The following is a 12,514-nucleotide window of genomic DNA, read 5'->3' on the forward strand; positions in this document are numbered from 1 at the left end:
CACGCTAACCATGGAGAATAGAAAGAGAAGAAAACTGTCTGAGGACTTGAGAACTAAAATTGTTGAAAAATATCACCAATCTCACGGTTATAAGTCCATCTCTAGAGATCCTGATCTTCCTTTGCCCATGGGGCACAACCTAATCAAGAAGTTTACAACCCATTGCACTGTGGCTAATCTCCCTGCAAGTAGATGGCAGAGAAAAATTGATGATAAGTTGCAACGCCAGGTAATCTGGATGGTGGATAAGCAATCCCAAGCAAGTTCCAAAGAAATTCAAGAGCTGTCCTGCAGGCTCAGGGTGCATCAGTGTCAATGCAAACTGTTGGTTCACATTTGAATGAAATGAAACGCTATGGCAGGAGAACCAGGAGGCATAAAAAACCTAAACATTTATGTCAAAGGGTGTTCAGCCAAATATTATGTTGAGTGTGATAACAATTTTGTTCAGCCCATTTTTGGAGTTTTGTGTGAAATTATGTCCAATTTGCCTTTTTTCTTTTTCTGTGTGTTTTTCCAAAGACTTGCACAGTTGCTAGATTTCAATACATTAGAGAACCATTGGAGACATTTTGGTTATGCTGTCCTAACAGTAATAATGTTGCAGGTAATTTCCCTCCCATTTGCCATTAATGCAGCAGCACTGAATAAACATACATATATGATGATGATCTTTGTGGAACCAGTAGAGATGATCGAATCAATGCAAATTTAATTTGTTGACTTATTATATTTACAGGTTCTGGAGAATATGAACAATTTCAATTCACAAAAAAATGCCCTCTCCACATACAACACATTGTATCAGTCACAAAAGTCTGACATAACCTCAGGCACCACAAAGCAGGCTTATTTATAATGCCTTGTAGCTATCATATCACATGGTATAGCTCAGCCAATCAGGAGGGACTGCAATAGTCTGTATGAAAACCTAAGTAGTGAATGCAGCAGCCATTTGAGGATGATTATAAGATAATGGGAGGATGACAGAGCTCACAACTCTGAAATAGAGACAGGAAAAGAAAGCTCTAAAACATTTGACAGATATTCAAGATGGTAATGTATTAATTTGCTGCAGCACTAAAGAAAATGAGATTAGTAGTTTGGGAATAATAAAAAGATTCAATTAATAGGAGTAGATAAATATAGAGGAGGTGCTAGCCACATTGTGATTTAGCGTGATATGGTATAGGTGGCATGTGACCTGCCGCATTTGAATTACAATTACACATTTTTTCTTCCTTCTTACTGCACTAAAAAGCAGACGCAACACAGCACAATAATTTTTCCAGAAAAAAAGAAATCTGAAATCTGTGTCAGATGCTGTGCATGCTTGTCACAAGCGACTGTACTGATATTTTGCTTTTCTTGAGCAAGCATTTTTATGAAGAGTAGGAAATCATTCTTTGTTTAAAAAAATAAGAATTATTCTTACCGATAATTCGGTTTCTAGGACCTTCCACGACAGCATAGGAGGTTGTCTCTCCACGCCCTAATTGGGACAGGAAGTTCAAGAGGTTTAAAAGGACCCTCCCACCTCCCACAGCCAGTGTCTTACAAAGAATCCATAGCATATGAGAAGTACCACACATTCAGGAATATATGAATACAAAGGGGAGGGAATTACCTGCTGTTGTGGAAGGTCCTAGAAACCGAATTATCGGTAAGAATAATTCTTATTTCTCTAGTCCCTTCCACAACAGCATAGGAGGAATACCAAAGAATTGATACCTAGGGGGAGACCACAGCCTGCAGGACCCTCCTGCCAAAGGCCAAATCCCTGTTGGAATCCAGATCCAACCGATAATGCTTCGTGAAAGTATGGAGCGAAGACCACGTAGCCGCCTTGCAGATCTGCTCAGGGGAGGCCCCTGCCCGTTCAGCCCAGGAGACAGAGGTAGCCCTAGTGGAGTGCGCCGTGAATCCAGTAGGTGGAGAGAGATGCTGAGCGAGGTAGGCATCTCTAATTGCCCGCACAATCCAGTTGGCGACGGTACTCTTAGCCACCTTCTTGCCCTTATTGCGGCCAAAGGGCTGGATGAACAGGTTAGAATCAAGGCGCCAAGAAGCAGTAACCTCCAGGTAGTGCAACACTATCCGACGGACATCCAAAGAATGAAACACTTCCTCACCCGGAGTCCGAGGATTCTGACAGAAGGAAGGCAGGACGATGGACTGAGAACGGTGAAAATCCGAAACCACCTTGGGAAGGAAGGAAGGGTCCAGCTGAAAAACAATGCTGTCATCTCTGACGGTCAGGTAAGGTTCCCTAATAGACAAAGCCTGAAGTTCTCCGACTCTGCGAGCAGACGTAATAGCCACAAGAAAAGCAGTCTTGTGAGAAAGAGAACGAATGCTACAAGAGCACAGAGGTTCAAATGGTGACTGAGATAGTCCGGTAAGGACCACATTGAGATCCCAGCGAGGCGTCAGGACCCTCTGACGTGGACAGAGTCTACTAGCGGACACAAAGAACCGACGGATCCAACGATGATCTGCCAGAGCCGTGTCAAAGACTGCACTGAGGGCTGACACCTGAACCTTCAGGGTGCTAGGCCGAAGGCCTAAGTCCAATCCACTCTGGAGGAAGTCCAGAATCTGCGCAATATTAGGCCGAAGTGGGTCAGGAGGCCGAGAACCACACCAGGAGGAAAATCTCTTCCAGATTTTGTTGTAAATACTATTAGTCACAGGTTTACGGTTCTTGTGTAGGGTAGCCACAACTTTGTCAGAAAGCCCTTGGGCCTTCAGTGCCCGGGCCTCAGAAGCCAGGCAGCCAAGTTGAGTTTCTGGGGAGCCGGATGGAAAATCGGACCATGTGACAGTAAGCTGGGGTCCGAACCTAAGAGGACTGGGCCGTCGATTCCTAGCGTCATGACCAGGCTGTACCAACTCCTCCGAGGCCACAGCGGGGCTACCAGTATAGTTGGGACCCCCTCGTCTCTGATCTTCCTCAGGGCCCTTGCGAGAAGAGGAAGAGGGGGGAACGCGTAAGCGAGGCGAAAGGACCACTTGTGGCAGAAAGCGTCTACCCCTAACGCCTCGTCCCGTGGGTTCAGGGAGAAATATGTTGCGACCTTGCGATTCCCTGCCGAAGCAAAGAGGTCCACCTCTGGAGCACCCCACCTTGCCACCAGAGAGCAGAACACCGCCTGATCCAGACTCCATTCCCCTGGATGAACATCCCGACGACTCAGGAAATCCGCCTGAATATTTAGGGAGCCCTTCAGATGGACCGCAGAAAGGGAGAGCAGAGATTGTTCCGCCCACTGAAAGATTCGGGAGGACACTGACTTCAGGGCGCCTGAGCGTGTACTGCCCTGATGGCGGAGATGTGCCACTGTTGTGACATTGTCTGAATACACCAGGACGTGAGAGTCCCGGACGAGGTCCTGAGCCGCAAGGAGGGCTTCCTTGACTGCCCTGAGCTCTCGGTAGTTGGAGGATTGGGAGCTGACGTAAGGACTCCAGACCCCTTGAAATGGGGAGTTTGCCACCATTGCCCCCCATCCTCGTAGGCTGGCATCTGTGGTCAGTGTAACCAGGGGTGTCTGAGTCCAGGCAACCCTCACCTGCAGGTTGGCGGGACACAGCCACCAGAGAAGGGATGAGGAGACGGACCCCGAGAGGCGAAACCGTCTGTTTAGGGATGACGGGAGTCTGTCCCAATGTGCCAGGATATGATCCTGGAGACACCGAGAATGGGCCTGAGCCCACCTGACTGAGGGAATGCAGGACGTCATGGAACCCAGAGCTGACATAGCCGCTCGAAGCGTCGGGCGAGCCTGCCTGCGAAGCTTTGATATTTTGGCTAACAGAGCTACCCTGTGGCCCTCTGGGAGAAAAGATGCCTGTCTGTCGGAGTCCAGCAGCACTCCGAGAAACTGCCGAGTGGAGGAGGGGGTTAACTGTGATTTTTTGAGATTGGGAATCCATCCCAGGGACCGAAGGATTCCCAAAGACCTTTCCACATGGCTCCGGAGGGTTGGAGCAGATGGAGCCATGAGAAGAAAGTCGTCCAAATATGGAACCAGACAGATACCCTGCAATCTGATGAAGGTGACCACCTCTGCCATGATCTTCGAAAAGATCCTTGGAGCCGAGGAGATCCCGAAGGGAAGTACATTGAATTGGAAAATGAAGCACTTCCTCCCCGTGTAGCACCGCAAACCTGAGGTACTGCCTGTGCCCCGGATGGACGGGTACATGGAAGTAGGCGTCTTTCAGATCTATAGAGGCCATCTGGTGGTGTAGACCTATCAGGGGAATAGCTGATTTTACTGACTCCATCTTGAACCGCCGGTACCTGACCTGACGGTTTAGACGTTTTAAATTGATAATTATTCGGACGTCGCCAGACGGCTTCTTGACAAGGAAGAGGCAGGAGTAGTGTCCTACCCCTTCTTCCTGACTCGGGACTGGGGAAACGACCCCCGAGTGCAATAGCTCTATAATCTTTGTGTACAACAGAGCCTGTGAAACCTGCGACGCCAGAGCAGTGACTCGGAGACCCGGACGAGGGGGGGAGAGGAATTCTATGAGGAGACCCTCCGAGACGATCTTCAGAACCCATTGGCAAGTGGTTATGGACCGCCACTGGGGAAGAAACGCCGAGAGTCGTCCCCCCACCCGGGCCGAGTCACTGTTTGTCCTGCTGAGGACGTTGCTGATGGGGAGGGATGAGGATGTTTCTCCCTCTACCCTTGGGATAGCGCCACCTGCCTGCCTTCCCTTTCCCTCTGGGCTGGGAGGCCTGAGGCATCGAGGGACGAAAGGACCGCTTCCTGTTGGGTCTAGGATCGGGCAAGGCCTTACGATCGGTCACCTTGTCCAGAATATCATCCAGGGCAGGCCCAAACACCAAATCCCCTTTAAACGGAAGGGAGCAAAGCCTCATTTTGGAGGTGGAGTCTCCACTCCAGGCCTTAAGCCAGAGGGCACGTCTGGCAGAGTTAGAGAGGACCGAGGTCCTGGCCGCCAGGCGGACAGATTCCACCGAGGTATCTGCCAAAAAACTGGTAGCCTTCCTAAGCAAGGGAAGGGATTCCAGTAATTCCTCCCTAGGGGTCCCCTGGGAAATATGAGCCTCCAACTGGTCTAACCACCTAATTAGGGACCTGGATACACAGGTGGAGGCAATGTTAGCCTGAATAGAAGAAGACGATGCCTCCCAGGACCGCTTCATCAGGCCTTCTACCTTCCTATCCATCTGATCCTTCAGTTGGGAAGTATCTTCAAAGGGAAGAGCCGTTTGCTTAGCTACCCTAGCCACCTGAACGTCTACTCTTGGGACCTCCCAATGTAATCCAGAAGGTTCCAGAGGAAACCGGCGTCTAGGGTCACTCCGTACCCGCCTCTCAGGAAATTCCCATTCTTGAGAGACAATATCCAAAATATTGGCATGAACTGGGAATCCTAACTGTTTGACTGACTTCAGGCCAGCAAACATTTCGTCCTGGATTGAGGGAAGAGACTGCACTTCCTCTAATCCCATAGTGCTCCGAACTGCCCCAATAAGATCCCCCAAATCTTCTGAGGGAAACAGAAAGGACTGGTCAGACCCCCCAGAGGGAAATCCTTCATCAGGACCCTCAGAGGTGGAATCAGCGTCCTCCTGATCAGACGGGGTCGACTGGAGTCTCCTCTTTTTTGGAGGAGAGGGTCCAGGAGCAGGGCCAGGAGCAGGGCCAGGAGCAGGAAGGGAGACCAGTGAGGCCCTAATCTCCTGTTTCATCATGGACCGCAACTCGTCTATCAGGGACGGTTGTTCGGCCCTAATAATCTGGTCCGTACATTATTGGCAAAGCTTTTTATCCCATACTGCAGGGAGCTTCTTTATACAGATAGGACATTTTTTAATTTTTTTCCATTCTGTCAGGTCTATCAGGCTTATCGGACTTGTCAGCCTTTTCTGACTTCTCAGGCTTCTCTGACTTTTCATTTCTGTCAGTTTTCTTGGTGGCCTTGTCCTCCTAGAAAACACAGACCAGAGAGCCATAAATCATCTGACTGATACCTATGTCCGAGGGACCATTCCCCTCCATACTTACAGTAGCAGGGGGCACACTGGGTTCTGCAGATGCAGCTGCAGCGGAAGACATGACAGGGAGCACGGTTGCTTACCATGATCTGACGTCTTCACGGCAGCCCTTATGCAAAAGGGCCTGCCCCCCCAGTGACGGTAGACGTTCCCCGCCTCCCGCATCCGGTCCTGGACAGGCCGTGTCACCGTCGGCGTGTCCTCCACGCTGCCTCCGCAAACCGGAAGCGCTCGACCGGAAGTCCGCAAGACCGGAAGTCCCGCCCCCGGGAGCACTTCCGGATCGCTCCAGCAGCGTGCATGCAGGAAGCGGCCGGCGGCTCAGGGAGGACGCCGGCCGGGGAGCTCAACAGCCTGCATCACCCCTAAGGAGGCTCCGGAAGGCTGGAGCAGCGGTCCCCCACAGCGTGAGGGAACAGCAAGGGAGGAGCGGTGAAGGCCCGACCGATGCTGTCCGGCTGAAGGTAACAGGGGAAGAAAAAAACAAAAATTATATTATACTGTAGTTCGCCGGCCACCACAGCATAGGAGAAAAAACAAAACCTCTCCATGCCCCATGGGGACAGGAAAGACACTGGCTGTGGGAGGTGGGAGGGTCCTTTTAAACCTCTTGAACTTCCTGTCCCAATTAGGGCGTGGAGAGACAACCTCCTATGCTGTCGTGGAAGGGACTAGAGAAAAATACAAAATAAAATTCCCCAAAATGCAGATATTTAACAAATTGTGTTTCACAAATAATTTTTTTGCACTTCTGTTTCATTAGTAAAATTTTTCATCCATACACGCCATACTAACACACTGACCACTTGTAGGTGCTGGCTTTTGGTCATATACTTGGTATTTTTTATTTTGCCATTTTTAGTAGTTATATTCGACAACCATAGATGCCACAACTATACTGCAGTCTACTGCCACATTTTGCTTTCAAAATTGATTTTTAGCATTGCAAAATGTATGGTATCAGAACAAATTATTATTATTTATTATTATAGCGCTGTTTATTCCATGGCACTTTACAAGTGACAATAACAATGGACAGGGAAGTGTAAAAGAAAAATAAATCACATCGTGGCTAAGAATGTGGGAGCCGATAGTAGGAGATGCACCATTGGCACCAGCTGTCCGGTGGTAGTACTACCAAACACTGACCACAATGGCTTCCTTTGCAGGTAGGAATAGAGGTTGCTATGGAATATATAAATATGTGAATACACGGTACATCACTCATCTCAGCCATAGCAGGATGATGTTATCTCTAATAGCCAGATCGATACAGGTAAAATATATCTTTGTACCATGCTAGCCAGTAGATATAAAAAAATTGTTTCAAAGAACTGAGAGTCCTCAGTGGTTGTGTTATACTGAGCCTGATGAAGAGACCTGAGTAGTCTGGAAAGCTTTCTATTACTACCATCTTTTTCAGTTAGCCATTAAAAGATATCAACCACTGAGGACTTCAGTTCTTTTAAACAATTTGTTTAATAGCAAGATCATCAGTTTGAGTCGGTATTCTGCACAGAACAGTCTGCCTTATCACAAATGACAATGAGGGATAATTTTTGGAATTTTTTTGTATTAAAAAAAAGCAAAACAAAACATGAAAAGCGCATTCATTCACTGTGTCATTAAATGTGCTATTGGCTATTACCATCCATTTCTACATTGAGGTCACTTTGACACTGCGAAAGCTGTGTTTGAATTAAAGAGATTGAAAGTGGCTATATGCAGTTTTAGGAGACCTCAGTGTGTTATATACGTTTTCAGGGCAACTGAAGAATCTGTAAATTATAGAGAATTTGTTGAGGATAGAATTTTGGTAAACATTCAACAAACCTGGAAAATGCAAATTTCAAAAGATTCGATCATCTTTAGGAACCAGAGCTATAGAAGATCATATTAGGAATATAATTCTACACTATCTGTAAAGTCTCAGGTTATCTAATGATGAAGGACAACATTGGTCTAAAATTTTCAGTGCTACGTATAGATATAACAATGATAAAAAAAAATACTTACATGGGTTGTTGGTGGAAATAAAGAATAGTACACTCTACACACATTTTGGACCGAGAGCTGGAAGCTGGTATTAAAAACCTGAAAGCATAGATGGCTGACAGGGCAATCTCTGGGACAAATGTCAATCTCTCCAGTGAAGGGGGATACAGTTATCATAGACTTTAAGCCGAACAATGGTTGGAAGTTTGTGAGTCCACCATCAATATATCTCTATAATAAGGAAAAGTAGGGATTGAAAAATTATTTACCATGTATGAACCATTGTGCCTCATTACTAATATTGTAACAGACGCCTCCTCTCATGTGACATTATCATTGGTGTGTTCATATGTGGCAAAGGTTTAAATTATTATTGGTCCTGTAGAGGAAGCTCTGCTACACTGGTATATAGGTGCTCAGAGGTAAATAATAGATAATAGTAGAGGATAACCTCGGCACACTAAAACTCCCAAAATGAGTCAAGAAGTCACATTAAATGGTGACAAAAAACACTCTTTATTGGTCCATAATTTGAAAAAGTACTTTTTAAGGCATATATGTTTCTGTCCAAAAAAATAGCTAATTGACGTTTTGGCCTGAGCCTTCGTCAGATTGGACACACAGTGCACACAGGAGCGCGCTAGTACTGAACACATGTCCACCAGCGGCGAGGACCTTGGCCTGATAAAAAAAACCTTCCCGGTGCTACCGGCAGCAATAATACTTGGCCTTCAACTTAGAGGTACCTCTATCTCATAACAAACTTACCATAAGGCATTATCTGTGGGAAACGTCCCAGGAATACTATACAGCTCCTGTGACAGTGCTATACTAACAAGGCTGACATACAGGTACATATGGGTGTTGTATACACCTTATCTATCAGTAGAGATTTACCTAAACGTCTGATGTTCACCTGTCTATCACATTTTTTTCATTATAGCTTGATCCATATTAGACGCTCCTACTGTGTCTTTCCCAGCACTCCTATGCTGAGTAGCTGTAGCACCTGATAGGTGCCTCTTGATTCATGTTACCCTGTAACGGTTTCTAAGCAACAGTGATACGCACAACAATATAAGTGCTTTACGTTGTCCGGTCCTCTTGTTTGATGTACCTATCAAGACTATATGTGTTCTTGATAAGTCCAATCTGACAAAGGCTCAGGCCGAAACGTCAATTAGTTTTTTTTTTGGACAGAAACATATATGCCTTAAAAAGTACTTTTTCAAATTATGGACCAATAAAGAGTGTTTTTTATCACCATTCATTGTGACTTCTTGACTCATTTTGAGAGTTTTAGTGTGCCGAGGTTATCTTCTACTAGTAATTATTATTGGTGGCTTCCCCACTTAAAGGGAATTTGTCATAAGAACAATGACCTATTGTTTAAAATCAAGAATTTTTATTAAGGTTTTGGACTTTTTTTCACATATTACAATCTATATTAAAAATAAAGAATAGAAATCCTGCAAATTTTTACACTGGGTATTGGAGCTATTCCACATATACTTTCTGTTTTAGAAAATTCACATGTACATTAGTAGCAACAAACATACTCTGATCTTTCCTTTTATATCTCAGTACACAAACCTGAGGATGGTATATACTCAGATTATATGTATGTGTGTTGTGATAATAATTAACTGTTTGTTTGTTTTTTTTTAAATTTAATACTATTTTGTGTCATATATTCTGAGGATGCACCATCCTCGAAGCTTGGTGCCATAGGGGATTCCACTTTCCCCCAAAAGTTTAGGACTTCATTTGTACTGAATACTTTTCTTTTGTATAGAAGCATCTAATGAGCACGTGCAATGGTCAATGTGTAGGGAGAGGGAGCAGGAGCAGCTGTTGTGATGGGGTTACCTGTGTTATCAGCTATATACACTGGTGTTATCGGTCATTTTAATCCTGCCCGTGACAAGGAAACTAGTGTAAAAGCTTCCTTCCTGAAAGGATAAGAAGTATGAGTCTAAAATAGTCTCATGGCGTGGGAGTAATTTGCAAGATTACCAATTTTGTTTCTTAATAAAGATCGCGATATGGGAAAAAAAATGCCAAAAATGTTTAAAAAAATGCCAGTAACAGAAAACCCTGATTAAGGCTCTGTGCGCACTGGGAAATGAAATTTCCTTGAGAAAATTCCGCATGCTCTCAAAGATTACCGCACCCGCGGTAAAAAACCGCGGGAAACCGCACCCGAAAACCGCATGCGGTTTGCCGCAGTTTGCTGCGGTTTTACCGCGGTATTATTCGCGGTATTGCCGCGGTTTTGCCGCGTGCGGGTTGGGATGTGCTTTATTGCATTCAATGCAATAAAGCACATTGAAAAAAAAAAAGAAAAAAAAAAGTCATTTAATTCTGAGATAGTAGATAGATAGATAGATAGATAGATAGATAGATAAAGAGACAGAAGAATAGATAGAGGGATAGATAGAGGGATAGATAGATGACAGATCGCTGCATTTCCCACGGTCGGCAGTGAGTTCACATTACCGGCCGTGGGAAATGACCGGTAATTACCTCTGCTGTCTGCTGCATTCAGCCTGTGTCTGTGACAGTCGCGGCTGGATGTCAGCAGTGCATCATGTCAGCTGTCACATAGACGCTGCCATGATCAAGCCTGGGGTTAATGGCGGTGATCCCCCATCACCATTAACCCCTTGTTATATTACCCTGACCGCCACTGCTACACGGCGGCAGGAAGAGCCGAGGACATTCCCGGTGCTGCCGCATAATGGATGCGACAGTGCCGGGGCAGCTGCGGCTGATATTCTCGGCTGCCGGAGGAGGAGTGAGGCGGGGGACATTACCCCTGCCCCTCTCCCTCCCCAGCCTGAGAATACCGGGCCGCCGCTGTGTGCTTACCTCGGCTGGAAGGTAAATATGCAGCGGAGCCCACGTTCTTTTTTTTCTATATTTCCGTTTTCTTTCTATGTGTGTTCTATGTGTCTGTGTCTATGTGTTCTATGTCTGTGATGTGTGTGTGTCTGTGATGTGTGTGTTTAGTCTCTGCACGGCTTCCTCTTCCTGTAATGACATCACTTCCCTGCAAAACCGCAAGCAAGTGATGTACATTACCGGAGGTAAACCGCAAAATACCGCAGGGAATAACGCAGGAAAACGCAGTGAACCGCACAGAATTTGCTGCCTGCGTTATTCCCTTCGGGATTTCACGATTACATTGGAGTCAATGGAGTGAAATCCCGCAGCAATGTGCGGAAAAGAAGTGACATGCACTTGTTTTTGCTGCGGGATTCCCGCAGCAAAACATGCAGCTGTCAAATTCCGCCCAGTGCGCACAGGATTTTTTTTCTCCATAGGATTTGCTGGTGATTCACTGCAGAGATGTTATGAACATTTTCTGCAGCGAAACATGCAGCAAATCCGCGAAAAATCCGCGGCAAAATCCGGTAAGTGCGCACATAGCCTTAAAGAATAGGTAATTTTCTGACAACACTTTGCCTTTAGTGAGAACCTGTCAGTTACCAAAATATGTATTTTTTTTACCTGATCCAAATACGGCTTCTCTGTAACTAGCATTTTTTCTATGTTTTAATTGGTTGTGGTTTTTTTTTATATTTTTGTTATTTTATTTTTGTTTCTGTACTTTTCTATTTGAATCCCTCTTTCTTTTCTGCAAAAAGTATGTAAATGTAGTCTAGTTAAAGGAAATCTGTCAGGAGGAGTTTGCAATGTAGGCTGAGGACAGCATGCTGAAAGTGTTAAAAAGAGAATACAACTGTGCTTCTCTTATCTGTGTGTGAGCTATTATTTATCTAATCTAAAGGGTTTATTGCTCTGTGATTAACATTGGTGTGACTCCATGGCTCATACAGAGCAGTCCTATATACCCCCGGCTGTGATTGACACCTCCCAGTCAATGCACAATCTCTATTGAGAGTCTGGTGTGGGCAGGGTCACTTCCCAGCTCTGCTAAACTCAATTCTGAGATAAAGTCACAATGGCTGCACACAGCAATCTAAGTTATACATATTTCAGAATCTCTTTGCTTACAATATGCTGCTCTCAGATGAAGTAGCAAAAACTTGCTGACAGATTCCCTTTAAAGGGTTGTGATTCCCAACTCTTATGTTGGTGTCTTCATGAGGAACCCTTTGACTAACAAAGCTGGATTTACATACAAGGTGCAAAAAGATATATGTCAGGCTCACATGAGCACGGAATAAACAAAATAAGAATAAAAAAAATTATGAAATGGAGAAGTAATAGGGTTATATCAGGTAATATTACATATTTATGGCAAGTGCTGTGTCTGCTAACATATTGTGTGTTGCTTTTTAACTCACAGCTTAGTTGTGCTATATGGACCCTAGTTTGATAGATTTCCAATACTTGAAATCATTATCAAATGTACATTAAAAACAGCATTGGAAAAAGTAGATATAATATAATTAAGACCAAGAATAGGAGTCTCAAGGAGTTGTGCAGGTGTTTCAGTTTTCATATATTAAT

General features: G+C 45.1%; 1 protein-coding gene across 2 annotated transcripts in view; it reads right to left on the minus strand.

Annotated features, from left to right (window-relative positions):
• The window catches only part of LOC142289718 (omega-hydroxyceramide transacylase-like), a 56,829-nt gene that overhangs the window by 6,799 nt on the left and 37,516 nt on the right, over positions 1–12,514 (minus strand). For both annotated transcript variants that reach the window (XM_075333643.1, XM_075333644.1), the window contains exon 4: positions 8,057–8,266. In XM_075333643.1, coding sequence (XP_075189758.1) covers positions 8,057–8,266 — 210 coding nt within the window. The remainder of the gene's footprint in view (positions 1–8,056; positions 8,267–12,514) is intronic.

This window comes from Anomaloglossus baeobatrachus, chromosome 2 (assembly GCF_048569485.1).
Source record: "Anomaloglossus baeobatrachus isolate aAnoBae1 chromosome 2, aAnoBae1.hap1, whole genome shotgun sequence".
Lineage (NCBI taxonomy): Eukaryota > Metazoa > Chordata > Amphibia > Anura > Aromobatidae > Anomaloglossus > Anomaloglossus baeobatrachus.